Consider the following 19,323-nt stretch of genomic DNA (forward strand, 5'->3'; position numbering starts at 1 on the left):
CCAGGCGCCCCTATTTCTTACTCTTTCTGTAGGTTGTCTTTTCATTTTCTTAGTGATGCTCTTTTTTTTTTTTTTAAAGATTTTATTTATTTATTTGAGAGAGAAAGAGTGAGAGAGATAGCGCAAGAGGGGTAGGGTTAGAGGGAGAAGCAGACTCCCTGCTGAGCAGGGAGCCCGATGTGGGACTCGATCCCGGGACTCCGGGATCATGACCTGAGCCAAAGGCAATCGCTTAACCAACTGAGCCACCCAGGCGCCCATTAGTGATATCTTTGATGCTCAAAAATTTTTAATTGTGATGAAGTTCTATTCATCTATTTTGGTTGTTGTTTGTGTTTTCGGTGTTATATCTGAGAATCCATTGCCCAATCCAAGGTCATGAAGATTTACACCTATGTTTTCTCCAAAGAATCTTATGGTTTTATATGTAGATCCTTGATCCATTTGAGCCAATTTCTGTATAATGTGTGAGAAGGGCCCCAACTTCATTCTTTTTGCATGTGCATGTACAATTGTCCCAGCACTGTTTGTTGAAAGGACTGTTCTTTTCCCATTGAAAGGTTTCAGCACCCTTGTTCAAAATCAGTTAGCCATAGATGCATGGGCTCCCAGTTCTGTTCCATTAGTCTGCCTGGTTATCTTTATCCCAGCACCACAATATGTTGATTACTATAGATTTGTAATAAGCTTTGAAATCAGGATATGCGTCCTCCAACTTTGTTCTTGTTTTTTATTATTGTTTTGGCTATTCAGAGCCCCTTGCAATTTCATATGAATTTGAGCATTGCTTTTCCATTTCCACAAGAAAGCCATTGGAATTTTGGGAAGCATTGCATTGGATCTGTAAACTGCTTTGGGTAGTAATCACATCTTAACAATATTATGTCTTCCTATGAATGTGGGATGTCCTTCCGTTTATTAGGTCTTCTTTAATTTCCTTCACAATGTTTTATAGTTTTCATTTTATGTTTTTCATCTCCTTGGTTAAATTTATTCCTAGGTATTTTATTCTTCTGGATGCTATTGTAAATGGAATTTTTTAAAATTTATTTTTCAGATTGTTCATTGTGAGTGTATATAAATGCAACTCAATTCTGTGTACTGCTCCTGTATCCTACAGCTTTGCTGAATTCATTTATTAGCTCTAATAGCTGTGTGTATTCTGTGGAGTTTTTTATATATAGGATCATGCTATCTATGAGTAGAGATAGACTTATTGCTTCCTTTCTAATTTGATGCCTTTATTTCTATATCTTGCCCAACTGCCCTGGACAGAACTTCTAGTACATTGTTGAATAGCAGTGGTGAAAACCAGCACTCTCATCTTGTTCCTGATCTTAGAGGGAACTTAATGAATATTTATTTTATTTTATTTTATTTGAACTTAATGAATTTTTAATTACACTCTTGTAACTACTACTCAGATCAGGAAATATAACTTTAAGTTTATATGTCCTGTCCCAGCCAGTCTCATCTCTCTCTTCTCCAAAGTAACCATACCATGACTTCTATATTTATAATTTCTTTGCATTTTTTGAATGTGCATCCTTAGACACTTTGTTTAATATTGCCCATTAGCAACAATTGTTATGTCTTTTAAATCTCTTAATCTACAGGTTTCCCCTCCAGCCTGTTTTTCCTACTGTTTATTGTTTGAAGAATTTAGGGGGTTGGGCCTACAGAGTTCCTCACAGTCTGGACTTTGCTGATTGTGTATCATGATGTGGTTCAACATGTTTCTCTGTTCTCTTTGTTTCTAGAAAATTTGCAACTAAATGCAGAGGCTTGGACAAATTCTATTTCCTCTCTTTGGCAAAACTATAGATGGCATTGTACTCTTCTGTTAAAGACACAGAATGCCAAGATGTCTTTCTTTTTATGATATTTGTACATACTTAGGCTCAGTGGCTAGATTTACTAATTCATTGGGGGTCCCAAATAGTGAAGTTAATAATTTCTTTTTCATTTGTCAGTACTTTTAAAAATATCTACTTTCCTTCATCTAGTATTTGGTTACCCCATGTAGTAGCTACCTAGGGATACTGAAATAAATACTTGATTCTTTCCCTTTATTTACCATTTTATAATGTAATGGATTAGTTTTCTACCACTCCAAGATGAATAATTAGTTTTTTTAAAAATAATTTTATTAATGAGAATGCATTAAAACTAGATAGAGGTAATGGTTCCACAACATTGTCAATGTACTAAATGACACAAAACTGTGCACTTTAACATTGTTAATTTTATGTTATATCAATTTTACCTCCAGGACCAAAAGAAATAACTTGACTTAAAAGTTAAGAAAAAAAGGTTAATAAATGAACTAGGGATTACTTGCAACTCTGTCAGGAAACTAAACCAATATTCAGATTTTGTAAGGCTTTTCCCTCAGCAGATTGAGACAATGGGTAATTGGAAGGAAGTCGTGTTTTAAAATAAGGCAAAGCTGTTTTGAAAAATGTGTCACCATATATGCTTGTCATTTTCTTGCTGTCATAATATCTACTTATTAATTTATGTTCACTTTAATCAAATCATTTTCCAATAGATCTATATTGATTACCTATTCTATTCCAGGCATTGTTTTAGCATTAGAGATATAGCAGGGCACAAGAAAGACAAACAAGTAATTACCAAATGTAATAACAGAGATAAGTGCTATAAAGAAAATAAAGCAAGGTAAGGAGATAAGGATTGGGGGCCAGGAGAATATCATGGCAGAGATAATGCTTTGGGAAGTGCTCCAGAAGACCTCTAAGAAAAGGAGAATGTGAATTTCTGGGTGATGTATTTTAGGAAGAGGAATCTGAAGTGAAAGGTAGGGTTTCTTCCCCATTCTCTGGGATTGAGGATGAAACTATTTGGCTGTTTTTTTGTTTTGTCTTATATTTCATCTAAATGTAAAATGGAGGGGCCTTGGGGTGGCTCTTGAGTTTTAGTCGGTTAAGTCGGTTAAGAGTCTGCTTTCGGCTCAGATCATGATCTCGGGGTCCTGGGATCGAGCCCCGAGTCAGGCTCCCTGGTCAGTGGGGAGTCTGCTTCTCCCTCTCCCACTTCTCCCTCCTGCTCATGCTCTCTCTCTCTTTCAAATAAATAAATAAAATCTTTAAAAAAATAAATTTAAAATGGAAAACCTGGTAAATCTTCCACCAAAGTTTAAAGAACCATCTCTATGTGGCCATAAGCTGGAAAGAGACTCCATGAAAGAAGAGTATATATAGCCTACTGCAACTAATTTCAAATATGAGTCAGACAATCCATTATACTGTTGACTGTAGCCAGGAAATACATGTTCTCTATGAGCCTCATGTCACTCCGTGACCCACACCTAATGTAGATTCTGCCTGTTGTCACCATCAGCATTCCAACAATAATCAACATGTAGGAAAGGATTTAAGGATACAAAAAAAGTAATTTCATCAAGTTGTGGAATCTATAATGTCTTCTAAGAAGACAATGCTTTTGACATTGTGAATAGGAAATGACTGTATTTAGATTTTCTTTTCAAGAGTGATGATGGTTTTGCACTGATTCACCTACATTCCCTTTCCTGGGTCCTCCTATGATCAAGGGTAAACTCACTGAATTTTCGTGCAGCCAAGAGCTGGCTGAGATTCAAGGTGCATGTTTTAGCCAGGGAATGGATCTTTCCTTTGTCTGACATTAACTGGCTTCTACAGGGATGGGGCCTGTGACTTGGCATCATCAGCGCAGTTCTCCAGCCCTCTGTGCTAACTGGCAGGGAATAATAAACATTTTTAAGCCCTAAAGTGTCTTAGGCACGGTGTGGGATACATAGCCTAAAAGTCTATGCTTGCACATAATGATAAATCCCAGGAGAGGGGCTTGCCAATTCCAATCATAAAACATTCCCATAATTGTCTAACATAAGTCTGGAAAAATCCTAGAAATGTCATTTGGTCTACCTTTCTACCTCCTTATAGAAATGAATCATGCCAAGAAAGCTGCTGCTGATTGTTTATGACCTTAAGCTTTCACATTTCCTTCTCAAATCCAAAGGAAAACACAGCAGAAATAAATGTGAATGTGACCCATTGGCCTGTGGAGAAACTGTTTTTTAAAAGCCCACTCGTGGGGCCTTAGTGAGATGAGGGTGTATTTATAAGCATCTTTCATTAGAAGCAGATTCTAATGCTCCTCCAAGTAAAGCAGCTCAAGCAGACTGTCAGAAACTGTCATGACCAAAGCAAAGGTGCAGGACCCAGATTTTTCTAAAACTCAAGAGGCAGGCTCAGCATAGCATCTTAACCCATTGGTATAGACTTGCCTGGTATTATGCTGGGACAGGCAATTGAAACTGTGCTCATAATACTGCTTTTGCCAGAGATCCTATTTTAAACAAATCTAGGTATTTCCACTGAGCTACTTGTGTCATTCTCAAAATCGGATAAACCAAAACACAGACTCTTAACTATAGAGAAGAAACTGATGGTTATAATATAGAATTCTATATTATATATAGAATTATTATTATAATATATTATTATTATATATATAGTTATATATATAGAATTATATAGAATATATATAATTATAGATTATATCATGATGCACACTGAGTGATATATAGAATTGTTAAATCACTATACTGTATACCTGAAACTAATACAGCACTGCATGTTAACTATACTGGAATTAAAATTAAAAAAAAGAAATTTCTTTTATATTTTCCATTTAAGGATTTTGTCAAAAGCTCCTGTACATTAAAATCATGACTTTTAGAGACTATTTTGTGGGCTTCGTTTGAATACTTATTCACTAGATCCACTCCAGTCTAGATGGCCAGTCATAGATATTCATGATATTTCATGAAATTAATAGTGTTTTGTGACAAATTTGAATCCTTTAATGTTTATGGAATGCTTAAATATTGTTTTTGCTAGATTTGTTCTTTATACCCTTGGTGTGATAGATTTTATAATCTTTTGGTTAACAGCTCACACCTGGAAAACCATGTTAGATTTATTTTTAATCTTTTTCTTTTCTGAAGTATGGCTTACATGAAAAGATGTTCTACAACTGCAACCTGTATTTCTTATCACCAACAGCTACAATTTCTAATCTCAACCTGCTGCAAGCTGCTCTCATCAGGTAACAGAAAAATGCCTTCTTTTGACTATCACTATTTGTTCTGTTAGATCTAAAACATAATGCTCATACGTTATTTTTATTTTTTAAGTTCTAACATAGACAATTATCTCCTAGCGGAGCCTGGGTGGCTCAGTTGGTTAAGTGTCCAACTCTTGATTTTGGCTCAGGTCATGTTCTCAGGGTCGTGAGATCGAGTCCATGTTGGGCTCCATGCTGAGTGGAGAGTGAGATTCTTTCTCTCCCTCTCCCTCTGTCTTTCCCCTCCCCTGCTCTCGTGCACGCATTCATGTGAGCACATGCTCTCTCTCAAATAAATAAATAAATCTTAGAAAAAGAAAATTATCTCCTAGCTAAAATAAACAAAAACATTTATAATCATCCAAAGGAATATTACACTGTATATCATTTCTTTTTAATTTTTTAAAAAGATTCTATTTATTTATTTGAGAGGGAGGGAGTGAGAGAGAGAGAGCAAGAGCAGCGGGAAGGAGAAGAAAACTACCCACTGAGCAGGGAGCCCGATGGGAGGCTCGATCCCAGGACCCTGGGATCACAACCTGAGCTGAAGGCAGATGCCTAACCAACTGAGCCACCCAGGTGCCCCTATCATTTCTAACTGCAGTTGGGACAAATCCACATATGACTTCCCAGATGCAGTCACCCTTCTGAGCTTCAGATATTTATTTTTCCATTATCACTTGTTAGACCCACACAGTGGGCCAGGAACTGAGGATGCAGGTGTGAACCAAGCAGACATGGTACTTGCACCTCATGGAACATATGATCTATGGGGAAGAAAAATCAATGTGACTTACCTTCCAAAGCTGAAGTACAAGGTGTTATGAGAATAAAGAAGTGAAGATTAGGTCGAGACCTGAAGATTGAGTAGGATATACCTAGAAGGGGACAGGTCATTGTGGGCAGAAGAAATAGCATGTGAGAAGGTCCGGTGGAGGGAGAGAACACAGCCTCTTAGGGGAAGTGATAGAAGTCAAATATGGGCCAGAGTGGGGATGGTTTGCTCTATGGTTATTCCTGACTTTGCTTCAAATTTCTCCTTCCCTTATTGTCCTGTAAAGTCTTACCAAAAAAAAAAAAAAAATCTCATCAAGTTAGGAACTGAGTTGAAACATACTCTTTATCTCATAGCATTTAACCCACTGCCAAAAATATTTGTTGAATGAAGGCATGGACTGTAAGACAGTAAATTGTGTTATGTTCCCGACTGTCTGGCTATTAACTTTAGTCCTGGCCAAAGCTATATGTTTTAGGTATATTTAAATTATGAATAATTTGACCACCAATCATTCCTGTTGTCTGATTTCTAGGGGAAGCGTTACAGTTGTTTGTAAACAATACTTGGCAAAATTGCTAGAGTTGTGTTTTAAAAAGCCATCATCTTTTCAGTTCTACTTATATTGTGGACACTCATTTTTACATTGCATTTATTCCTGAAAATGAAAAACTCCATATCATTTTTGGTGAGAATTAATATCCCCACTATAAACTGGAAGAACAAAAGTAACCTGTCTGATATCTAGCATTGCTCTTACTCAATCCATTAAACTCATATGGAAATCTCCATGAAGCATAAAGATACAAAGCAAACAAGGAGGATCCTGGGGTGATGATGGTGACATAGTTCTTAATCTCTCTGAATTTTCTTCATAGGACATCTAGTGTGCAGACCCAAAAACTCAGGGACAACATCTAAACCCAAATTAGGTGACAAGATATATCCATGAAGCCCAAAATATGAGTGGGCTATAGAGACAGACTTTCCAAAGCCACAATCTGTGGCATCAGAAACGGTGCAGAGGAGGAAGCAGAGGGAAGCAACTAGGTACTGGATGGATCCGAAAAATTCCCAGAGCACTAATGACAGGTACTGGCACCTGTAGAAAGGCACCTTGAGAATAGCAGTCAACCTGGGAGGTATGTTCACGTTCCAACTCAGCTGCCTATGAGGGGTCCGTGGTAAGGGACTGGATTAGTCTGGGCCCTCGGGAACTCGAAATACTTAACAGATAAAATTCTCATCCACGAGGAAGCTTCCTCCTGAGAAAATGACGCCAAACTGAGCAGTCCGGGGACAGCAAGGACAAAGGAAAAAGAAGTTCCAGCTAAAAGTAAAGGAGAGAAACCAGGAGGTCTTAGAAGGTCATCAGCCATTGTTTTGAAATACAGCTTAAAACCATAACAAAATGTTTCTGAATCATATCTCCTTTTAATAGTGAAGAAAAAAATTCACATAAAAATTAGAAATAGCACCTGATTAAGGTTTAGTTTCATAAAGTTATTTTAAGAGAAAAAGAGAATGAATAGCAAAATAACATACCTATAGATAATATATGCCAGAAGGATACACCCCCCAAAGATAAAAAATGTTCTAGTTTTTCTAACTTCTATTTTTCTATTTATACGTACTTCTGTTGAGTCCAGAAGACATTAATGAAATGATACAATATATGAAAGAATAACTTACATCAGAGATAGAAACTCAGAAAGGGAGTGATACACTCAGAAAGGAAAAATTTTTAAAAATCATTAAAAATGAAGACTAAGCTAGAAGGGATGCAATATTGAATAAGCACAACAGATAACACCTTTGGATGAGGAGAAGATAAAAGGGAGAAAAACTTAAATATCAAAAAAGACAAGAGATAAGAAAGATCTGAGAGAAAGTAATAAATTTTAATTAACAGAAGATTTAATATACACATAATATGAATCCTCAAAAGAAGAAATCCAGATTAAAGAGAACAATTATTAAGAACTATAATTAAAAAAAAATTCTTGAAATTAAAAAAAAAAAAGATTTGAAACATTGAAAGACCAAACCATACACTCCCTGAAAAAGTTACCCCAGAATATCCAACACCGAGATATCCTATAAAGTTACTGGTCTTTAAAAAGAAAAATCTTTTGGGCGTCCAAGTAAAAATATCAAATTATTTATAAGGGAAAGAAAATTAGATTACCAATAAAACTGTAGTGACATATTAAAGATGATGTGAGCCAAGAATTTTATATTTAGCCAAGCTGATTTTCAAGTATAAAGATCTTAAATTGCTGTCAACATGCAAGAATTTAGAGAATATTGTTCTCTTGGGGCCTTCCTGAGGAATTTACAAGAGAATAGGATTCAGACAACCCAAATGAATAGAGATACATTCACACAGGCACTGTACTAAGTAGTAAATTTTATTTACTCACAGAACTACTAATAGGGGAGAAAAAATATATAAAAAATCTAAAAAATTGGGAAACCAAACTACTGTTAAAAAAAAAAAAGGGATGCTCAGGAAAACAAGATAGTGAATACCATAAAATTCAGGAGAGCTATTACATTTGGGGAGAAAAGAGAGGTTTGTGATTGCTTAGGGCATGTGGATTGGTTCCAGAGTGACTGGCAATGTTCTATTTCTTGACGTGGATGGTGTTTCAAGAGCACGTGCCTTACAAAAATTCATTTAGCTATATATTTGTCTTACGTGATTTTTCTGTGTCTGGATTGTATTTTACCATGAGAAGTTACTTTTTTAAAAATTTATTTTGAAAGGTTAATAATATAATAATGTTAATAAAAATAAAGACGGGTAGTGATAGAAAGATGGCAACCACCTCTAAAAACATAAAGAAAAAAGTTTTAGCAATTTCCTCCAAAGTTCTAAAGTGTTTCATTATGAAAAACTAAGAATGCAGTGCATTGCAGAAGAAAAAAAAAAAGCTTATGAGAATTCCACATTAAGCATATTTAGTTTTTTGGAGGTGGTAGGTCAAATTGTGCTTAATTTATTTCAACAGAACAGGAGCTAGATGCTGGTTTAGATTTTTGATATGCAAGGTTAAAATATAAACTTCATTTTCTCTTGTCACAAGTTATTTGATTCCTTGTCAATTGTCACTTTCCCTTTGCATGAACAGTTGGCTATAATTTGAACTTAATAGATGGGATGGGAATGAATATTCTGGTGCTGTTGTTATGACTTAGTTTGAGAAATTTCTATATAATCCTGTTAAAGTGTTCCCTTGCATCTGAGCTATAAATATGTGTGGAAGCCACATTTGGTAGTTAATAATTCTTTTGGCATTAGGAACTATGGGGGGAATGCTAGATAAACCACCATACAAGTACAGTGCCAAGGAAAGACTGCAGACTGTTGAATCAAGTAAACTTGGGTTTGAAGCCTGATTCTTCTGCCTCAGTTTCCTTATCTCTAAAATGGGAATAATGGTTCTTATTAGAATTGTGAAGATTCAAGATAATGACCGTAAAACATTGAGTTCAATACTTGGCACATAAAAGGTGCTTAACAGAAAATCATTTTGTCCCATCCCAATGCTCAGAGGAAAATCGAGGAGGTAGGGGGGGGTCAGGGCTTGTGGAGAAGCAAGTGGTTTACTAGGGTCTCAAAATTTCCTCAAGTGATTTCTAGGGGAGCATGAGACACAGAAATTATTTTTCCTTTCATTCATGAGATGATCTCATACTCAAGTGGTTTTGCTGGCAGCAACTTTAATTACTGCGAAACTGAGTATTACAAAGGGAACCCCAGGGACCTTTCTCTTGGCTGATAACATAAGCTGGGGTTCACAATGGCCGAAAGAACACAGCTTGTTACTTTGCTTGGGAAACCCTAATACTCACAAGAATACACATTTTAAAGGTTCTCCCCACCCCTACTCAAACACTAGGGTCAGTACTAAGTCTAAAACAACTCATGAAGAAATCCCAGTGTGAAGTTTTTACAAAGTAGGATGGAATTACAACTAGATTCAGAACTCAGACAGGTTTTCTTCTCAAGTCTAAATTGCTTTTAGGTTGGTTTTTCATAACTCAGAGCCATTTTTATTCAAGAAGGGCTATATGGTTTTCTCAAACAATTTCTTGGCTAGAAACTTCACCAAAATGGATAAACTTGTTTTTTCTTTCCCTGTTAAGTCTCCACACTTCACAAATGTTTTCCAGTAACATGTATATCAAACAAGTAGCTGTTTCAAAGTCAGGTTTGGAGGCAGTGCTAGTGGTAGGAGCAAATTCTAAGGGGCCGGAAGCCAAGGAATAATAATATTTTTCACTCATAGACCCTCAATCACTAATACAACCGAATGTGTGAAATGCTGCTGGGCTGGCTTACAGAAATGCTAGCAGAAATCCAGTGAATGCTGGAAAGGATATATTCTTGTACTCCCCAGAGGCCATTTCAATATTGTTAATTCTTAACTGGCCTGGCTGGTGTATTTGACAAACAGCCCACTAGAAACATTTTTGGTTTGACATGATTTTATTCATCTGATGAAGCCTGCATGCAAGGCGCTCATGCAGATGCAAAACTGGGCAGCAGGAGTAGCCTCTTATATTTTCCAGCGAACTTTCATCTAAAGGTTTCAAAGGGCATGCCAGGTATTAAAACGGTCCTGTAGAAAGAGAGAAGCAAGTCCTCAGTAGAGGAGAATCATAGAGCTCCAGGAAATTACATGAAAAGTTTAGATCACCTTCTCACCTACAAATAGCCAGTGGTAGAGCCATGATTCAACTGTTTCTCTATTGGTCCTACAGGCAGCTCTCCGGGCAGTAATGTAATGCAGATGCTCTGGGGCGTTGGGTTCTCAACTCTCCCCCCATTTTTTAGGAATGAAGTGTTCCAAAGTATTTATTTAAATTTTCCCACTACCATTTGTAACCTTGTAAGTTTTATTCAGTAATTGTACAGCTTCCATGCTTGTCTCCACAAGATAAAATCTGACTACTACCAGGATCCATTAAGTTCCTTTTACCCCTTTTTCTCATTGTCGCTGCCTATTTTATTCCTGATGTTGGTGTTTCAGAAAAACATATTTTTCATTTTCACCTCATTATTCTTATTAATCTAATAAGAATATGGTAATGTAGTAATGCAACTTGCTTATGCCAGCAAATAAAACATTCTTAGAAAGAAGAAAATCTGAAACTTCTGGACTGTATTCTGGGAAGAAGGCAGTCTTGCTAGCTAAGGTTGAAATTTGTATTTTCTTCTGCTTGACTTTCTGACGAAGAAGGGTCACTCAGAGTTGCTCACAAGGTTAATTTTCTCACTAAGGGTTTACAATGCTGGGGCCCCTGTGTAGCTCAGTTGGTTAAGTGTCTGTCTTTAGCTCAGGTCATGATCCCAGGGTCCTGGGATTGAGCCCCACATTGGGCTCTCCGCTCAGCAAGGAGTCTGCTTCTCCCTCTCCCTCTGTTTCCTCTCTCTAGCTCTCGCTCTCTCTCTCAAGTAAATAAATAAAATCTTAAAAAAAAAGTCGACAATGCTAAGAAAGAATTTTTGATGTCTTGACCAAATGAAGTCCTCAATATCTTAGCATACATTCCCTTTTATTAAAATTCCCTGAGTGCTCACTGTGTGCCAGGCACTGAGCTAGTACTGAAGATATCATTCTGATTAGGCCACCATTTCAGTCTACAAGGAGCTCAATATGACAGCAATGATGGCAATGAGATATGCATGCCTTATTTTCAGAGATTATCCTGTTACAAGCAAAACAGCTAGTTAATACACAATGCTGGTGGTAAATACTTTAAAAAATCGACACTGAATCTCTTCCTTCTCTCCGTGTCACATGCATGTACACACACACACACACCATTACATGAACTTATGTAAATAACAAAACCCTGACCTGGCCCATTTAATTCGTTGTCCAACCAATTGGAAAAGGAATATTTTCATAGTATGATTTTGCCCTTTTAGGGAAGAACATTGTTCTTCTCAATGTTTTCTTACCAGAAGTATGGTTTCAAAAGCCCATGACCAGTAAGCATTACTAAAACCCAGCAAACAGACAGTAAGGATATCTTACAGCAGAGCAGTTGATTTTCTTTCACACTGCATGCATCTCTGCTAGAAGCAGAATCTTAAAAAAAAAAAAATAGAAATTGCCTTACTAGATGTTATGAATATGCAGGAGAGGGGATTATTTCCACTTCTCTTTTTGGCTAGGTCATTCAGAATGCAAAACGGGCTCATTTGAGTGAGGAGTAAAATGCTTATTTTGTTTTATTTATTTGCCTGGGCTTGGAGATGAGGTGCTGGTAGTGATCTCACAGAGGGTAGTGATCTCACAGAGGGAGAGGGTTGTCTTTCCTAGAGCTACAGAGGCTTTTTCATAAAGTAGAAACCCAAATCTAGGTCAGAACAAAATGCTTAACACAGTGCCTTGCACAGTGTAGTGTACAGATGGGTAAAACAATAGTACTGCCAATCAAGACATTCAGTGTGATCGACAGCGACTGTACTTCTTTCAGATTTATTCTGCTGGTAGCATTCTTGAAAACATTCTAACTTGGTATAATCATTGAGGATGGCAGTGTATAGAAAAAGTCTAGTTTACAATGACTATTTCCCATTGGGTTAGATTGTGTCATAAATTCAGATAATTTCTTCAATTAAAAAATTATCATCAAAACCACAATGAGATATCACCTCACACCTGTCAGAGTGGCTAAAATCAAAAGCATGAGAAACAAGTGTTGTTGAGGATGTGGAGAAAAAAACCCTCATGCACTGTTGGTGGGAATGCAAACTGATGCAGCCACTGTGGAAAACAGTATGGAAGTTCCTCAAAAAGTTAAAAGTAGAACTAATTCTACTACTGGGTATTTACCCAAAGAAAACAGAAACACTAATTTGAAAAGATACATGCACCCCTATGTTTATTATAGCATTATTTATAATAGCCAAGATATAGAAGCAGCCCAAGTGTCCATCCATAGATGAATGGATAAAGAAGATGTGGTGTATATACAGTGGACATAAAAAAGAATGAGATCTTGCCACTTGCCACAACATGGATGAATCTAGAGGGTAAAATGCTAAGCAAAATAAGTCAGTCAGAGAAAGACAAATACCATATCACATGTGGAATTTAAGAAAAAAACCCAAACAAACAAAGAAAAAAGGAGACAAAGAAACAGACTCTTAAATATAGAGAACAAATTGGTGGTTGCCAGAGGGGAGGCTGATGGGGAGAGCATGAAAGAGATAAAGGGGATCAAGAGTATACTTATTGTGAGGAGCACTGAGTAATGTATAGAATTGATGAATCATTATATTGTACACCTGAAATGAGTATCAGTCTGTATATTAATTAAATGTAAATTTAAAAAAAATAAATAATTAAAAGAAAATTATCCAGAATGGTATTTTGGCTTTTGGCCAAAAAGTCAAAAGGCTTTTGGCCCCACTCTGTAAAAACTATATCGATCCAAATGTAAGGTCTAAATCCTTCTGAAAATGTTATCTCATTACATACTGTTCTACATATATATATATATCTGACAAAATTGACAATGAGAGCTTCTTTACCAAGTCTTATTCTTTTCTCCCAGGAGTGCTTTCATCATCAAGGCAGTAAGGTTGCTGATCATTTCACTGAGTTGCATGAAAAAAATATTGTCTAGATGATGCACTGACAAAATAATGATAAGCATCTGAGAAAATATAGACATGGAAATGATATATACTTTTGTCCTCAAAGCTATTACCATTTTGATTTAGTATTTTAACATAATTTTATGATTATGAAATGCTCTGATAATTTTTGCATTCACCTGTTGCTTTATAGTTTTTTGAAAACATCTAGGTGTGCATCTATTATTAAACATTTATTCCTTACCTACTATATGCTAAGACTGTGCAAAATGCTGGAATCTACTGTTTTTACTTCTCTGACCAACACTTTAACAATTGAGATGACAGCCAAGAACCAAAAATAGATAATAGAATTCTCACTTTGGACCCATGCATTCAAATTCTCCAAACTAGTAATCCTATTTGAATGGAAAAGTGCTGGGTGGATATTTGTTTCCCAAGGGAGACATGTGTAAAGTGGCACCATGCTATTATTATTTTTGGCATCTAAGCAAGAGTAGAAACCAGGCTCCTTGAAAAATCTACATGGAATGCAAAGTTAGCCTTTAGACTTCCTCCTCCCGCTTTCCTTTCCTTATCCTTCTATTTCTGGCAATCCCTCCTCTCCATTATTTATTGCCTTCATTTATTCATTGCATTCGCTCACTCACCTGTCAATTATTTTTCAAACAAGAATAAGGCTCTTTGCCAATGGAGAAACAAAGCTATGAAAGAAAGGGACCACGTTGCAGGCAGCTGCTGATTCTGTTATAAAGATAAGTCATGTCCAGGCATTACCACATCACAAAGAAGAACATGAAAAATGCCACTTGGTGTATTTAACTGTAAGAGCTGAGAGGATGTAAAGCACCCAAATGCTACACCAACTGAGACCTGCCTTCTCTTGAAGTAACCCCTCCTCTCAACCAGAGGTTTGTAACCTTAGCTGCACACAAGAATCACCTGCAGAGTTTTTAAAAGTCCTGATACTCAGGTCAAATCCAAATCCTGTTTTGAAAAATCTCTGGAGAATGGACCCAGATGTCAGCATTTTTAAAATTGGCTATTCCGATGTGTAACCTCAGTTGAGAACTATTGCTCTAAATATCCCTTCTTCTTTTGAATCTCATGTTACAGAAATTTTAATATCACTTTCCACATTACTGTGGAAAGGGGCAGAAAAGGGAAATCACTTCAGGAAAACATTCACTTACCTCATTCTCTTAACAAAAAACACATAAGCAAACAAAAACAAAGCAACAATGGCAAAACTGTCCTCTTCTGTAAGTTCTTGAGGTAACGAATTAAAAATTAAAATTAAAACAAAAAACAAAAAGCCCATAGAGATCTTGGTAATCAGTTGTGGAAGTAGCAGTAAAGTGGCCAGAGAGGCCTTTCTTGGCATGTGGTATAGTTTGAGAGATTCAGGGAAGAAATGTGATCCTCTGCATGGAAGATGAGATTGAGTAGGTTAAACCTGTCTGGTTAGATGTAAAGGTCTTGGAAAAACGAAATACAACAGTAGTGGGAGGTCTGATTTGTTTTTGACAACAAACCTTGAGTATTTATTCCAGTAAATTTCACAAGATTAGATCAATTAGATCAGTGGTCAAATTATCAAGCCATTTTAGGATTTGTGACAACAAAACAAAACAAAATGCAAGTCATAAATCAGGACTAAGAATCTGACCCTAAATATGATGGGTGGGGGTGAGCATTAGGAAACTATAACAAAGAGCCCCCCAAATTTGGCTGCTGTTGTGAAATTGTGACATTTGTTGCATAGATACAAAAAGTCTGTTGTCAGCAAATAAAAACTAAGTAGAAGAATATAGAAGAGATTTATTTTGAAGTATTCTCTTTATTTCTGGTGCCTAAAAGCATCCTTTCCATGTTCTTCCTTAATATCATTGATAGTGACGTGGATTAGGAAGCCCGTGGATAAAACAGACCCGGATTCTAACTCTGGTTCCTTTTCTACTACCCGTGAAAACTTGGGTTATAGTTTAATTCTCTGGGCTTCAGATTCCTTATCAGCGAACTGGGGGAAATTACCTATTTCAGAAAATTGTGAACATTAAAGAACAAATAGATTGAGGCTCTTAATAATTTCGAGTCTTTTTCCAACTCTTTGTTTTGTCTGTTGTTACTGATATAATCTCTAAAACAGCTTAAATTTTTTTAAAGGCTTATTTATTTTAGAGAGAGAGAGAGAATAGGCACGTGCAAGTGCGCACACATGAGTGGGGGGAGGGGCAGAGGGACAGAGAGAATCTCAAGCACACTCATGACCCTGAGATCATCACCTGAATCAAAATCAAGAGTCAGCTGCTTGACCAACTGAACCACCCAGGTGCCCCAAAACAGCTTAAATTCTTGCAGATGTAGGGGAGATAAAAATTATGTAGGACACAGTGTGCTAATGGTAGCAGTAAGTTCTTGGGGTGGGGGTGGGGGCTGGGTCATCTAAGCCTACACATGATAGAGTCTTCTGCCATGAATAAACTTGATCAAATCATTGGGGGCAAGAGATTAGTTATTTTTGATCCTCTGTTTATCTACAGACAGGGTCTTACTCTAGATTAGGGGTGGCAAACTCAAGGGCAGGCAGGGCCCTTGCAGGTCTGGGGGGTGGTGGGGGCACAATTTGAGCAACTGGAGCCTGAGAACATGCTCTCTTCAAGGGGCAGCCTCCGCTTACATCAAGCAGGTTCCTGGCACGCAGGGATTTAGTCTCAGTTGTTGCCAGATTTGATTTTTCAAGAAAAGTCAGACCCATATTTAATGTAAAATCTCCCAGTTTTTAAGTGTTGACAACTAATTCTATTTTCTTTCAACATCCTGTGGGCCAACCAAAACATATCTGAATACAGCTTGTGTGCTACCTGTTTTGCAACATTTGGATTTTAAAGGTCATTTTCACTCCCAATGCCCTCTGCTCCGTGAGCCCAAGAATCATTGTATACGTCCCGCATGAAAGGTTCACCCTAAGATTAGAAATACAGTCATATTCCCCACTTCCAAATAAGTATTTCCTGTTGTTAGTGTTTCATTATCCATAATGAATGTTACCTCCCAGGCAATTCTTATGCAAACAGCTTCTTGTTCCAAAGTTAAAATCAGATACATTTCCTGTTACTTGCCAAAGTGCATAGACCTAATTTTCTGCATGTTAGTTTTATCTTTTTTAACACATCTGGGGGCTGGTTTCACTTCCCCAGGGCCCTACTTTATTTTGCGCCAAGTCTTGGGCGGTAAAACTTTAATGAACTTCAGCATTTATAAAAGTCTTGGAGAAACAGTCTTCCATCCTACCTGCTGTGAACTGAATGGCGCTCTCCCCAAAATCAAGTGATGAAGCCCTTACCATCAGTGTGACTGCATTTGGAGATGGAGCCTTTAAGAAGGTGATTAAGGTTAAATGAAATCGTAAGGGTGGGGCCCTTCTCCAATAGGACTGGAGCCCTTATAAGAAGAGGAGGAGACACCAGCAGTGCAGGGGCAGAGAGGAAAGGCCATATGAGAACCCATCTCCAAGTCAGGAAGAGAGCTCTCACCGGAAACCAAACCTGCAACCACCTTCACCTTGGACTTCTGGTTTTCAGAAGTCTGAGGAAATGAATTTCTGTTGTTTAAGCCACCCAAACTCTATGGTACTCTGTTATGGCAGCCCTAGCAAACTAACACACCCTCTATAACTATCCTGTCTTTGATGTCTGATGCCCTTGGGCTTTTAGAATCCTTTAAAATCCCAGTTAGGGATTTTAGGCATGTCTTCCCATTTGACTTCCTGCTCAGGGCATTATGGAAATTTTGTATCTCCAATCATAAGTGTCTCCCTTCTGGGAAATATATCAAACTTTATATATAATGGCAGAATATAAACTATTTGGTGACTCACCCATAAAATGTGAGATAAAGGAAACCAATCCTTTTCCCAAGTTTTAAAACTTGTCCTCGTTTGTCAGATGCTCCTGTGAGTCGTACTATGCCTACTTTCTTGAGGCTGGAGAGCCACTTGTAGGCATGTTCATCATTTTTTAAAACATCTTCAAAATCCAGTGTAGGTAGCTGGAGCTCTGTGCCCCAGTACTGACATTCTGTGAATAAGAAAAAGAAGAAACCAGATGGGATTACGTTGCTTTTATATAAAATGAGAACCTCTGAGAAGGGACTAGTTCATTGAAGTTGACCTTTGATTTATCATGGGATTTACAAAATTTCAGTCACATTCGAATTGCCCAAGCCACTAGATTTTCTTCCCTGGGGCCATGCCAATCTACTATATACCTCCTGCCTACCACTGCCTGACCCATGACAGGTATTCACTAGACCTTATTTGTCGAGAGAATGTTTAGCTCATGGATAGCTCTTGATCTGTACGTCCTTAGGGCTTCTTTGCCTGGACTCTGCTTAGAAACATCTCCACTGAGACCCTGTGTGTTTTAATGGCCGTGTTACATTGCTCAACTCCAAATAGATGATAAAATCTGAATGATGGACTTAGAACAGCATATGCACATTCTTAGAGGTGGGAGGAGTGTTTGCCTTGGTCGGTACAGCTCCTCCTTCCTCTTATTTCACCTGATAAGAAGCTTTCTCTGAGGTCAAATCATTCTTTGGAGTCAACAAAAACTGTCCATGGGGAAGAAAAGATGAAAGGTGTGGTCCTGGGATGCATAAAAAATGCATTTTGCATAGATCCTTTGATGACAACACACAGTAGATAAAATCAAATGCCTTCATTAGCTTTCTGATTCCTCATGATCAACTGCTCATGAAAAAAGTGTACTTGAAGAAACAGAAAGGAAATCAAATGGAAAAAATAATTTGCTTTGCAAATCAGGCTCTCCCAAAGGAGGCAGAACACAGAGATGTCATTTTGCCAAGGGAAATAACTCAGATATTAACAACTGCATTCAGGAGAGACCTAACTCGATCTAATCCATTTGATTTCTTCAGTTTTGGAAGAAAGAATCTGCCTTAGGAAGGCAAACCTTCCCAACAAGTGACAGAACGAGATCTTATGATCTCAGTATCATCCTGAGCCATGCCTCACTTCTCAAACGGGGGAATATACATCATGTTATGGAAAACAGCCCCAAGCCCACAGTTTAAGAATGAGGACTGGATCAATGTTCCTGTGTAGTTGTTGTAGACTGGAAATCATGGCTGTTTCTGCAGAAACGGAGATTTCTCAGGAGTCAGATAATAGCCTTAGAAGTGAAAAAGTGCCTGCAGGTTGAGGAGGCCACCTCCTGCTCTCCCACCAGCTAATCAGCCACATGCAGCTAGTACTGTATGAAACAGGATATGAATAGGGTAAAGAATGGAGGCACAGGGCCTGGGTTTCAATCATTGTCCTGCATCTTACCAGCTAGTTTCTTGGTGTCTTTTCTGAGCCTCCATCTTTTAATTTATAAAATAGCCACAATTATATTTGCCATGCAGGTCATTTGTTGACCATGCAAAGAGCCTAGAATAGTGCTTGGCACACGGTAGACAACTGTTCTTCCAACCACCTATAGTAATAGCCAGTATTTGCTGAGTCCTTTCTAGATGGTAGGCACAGTGCGAGGTGCTTTCCATATGTTATTTCTTTTAATGTCCACAATAAAAAATAGATGCTTTCAGCATTCCCAAGTTATGAAGAAGGGAGGAAGAGAGATCCAAATCATGCAGAGCTAATGATTTGCAGAGCTAGTTAGTCAAATCCAGGCAACCGATTCCAAAGTCTATAATTTTGACAACTACACATAAACAGGTGATGCCTTGAAATACTGTTGTCACATGTGTTTTTATGCCCTATGTCTGA

General features: G+C 37.5%; 1 protein-coding gene and 1 long non-coding RNA gene across 4 annotated transcripts in view; one reads left to right on the forward strand and one right to left on the reverse strand.

The window, feature by feature from the left end:
- Nucleotides 1-19,323, forward strand: part of LOC145716169 (uncharacterized) — a 65,455-nt gene that overhangs the window by 22,654 nt on the left and 23,478 nt on the right. Inside the window, exon 2 of one of the 2 annotated variants that reach the window (XR_014138631.1) lies at nt 5,015-7,202. This is a non-coding gene — a long non-coding RNA (uncharacterized LOC145716169). Of the gene's footprint in view, nt 1-5,014; nt 7,203-19,323 lie in introns of those variants that run through there. The other variant, XR_014138632.1, reaches the window with a different exon arrangement.
- BBOX1 (gamma-butyrobetaine hydroxylase 1) overlaps nt 1-19,323 on the reverse strand; it is a 60,730-nt gene that overhangs the window by 16,439 nt on the left and 24,968 nt on the right. For both annotated transcript variants that reach the window (XM_081798438.1, XM_081798439.1), the window contains exon 4: nt 17,410-17,608. In XM_081798438.1, coding sequence (XP_081654564.1) covers nt 17,410-17,608 — 199 coding nt within the window. The remainder of the gene's footprint in view (nt 1-17,409; nt 17,609-19,323) is intronic.

This window comes from Leptonychotes weddellii, chromosome 11 (assembly GCF_054177405.1).
Source record: "Leptonychotes weddellii isolate Sample4059 chromosome 11, ASM5417740v2, whole genome shotgun sequence".
NCBI classification, from domain to species: Eukaryota; Metazoa; Chordata; class Mammalia; order Carnivora; family Phocidae; genus Leptonychotes; species Leptonychotes weddellii.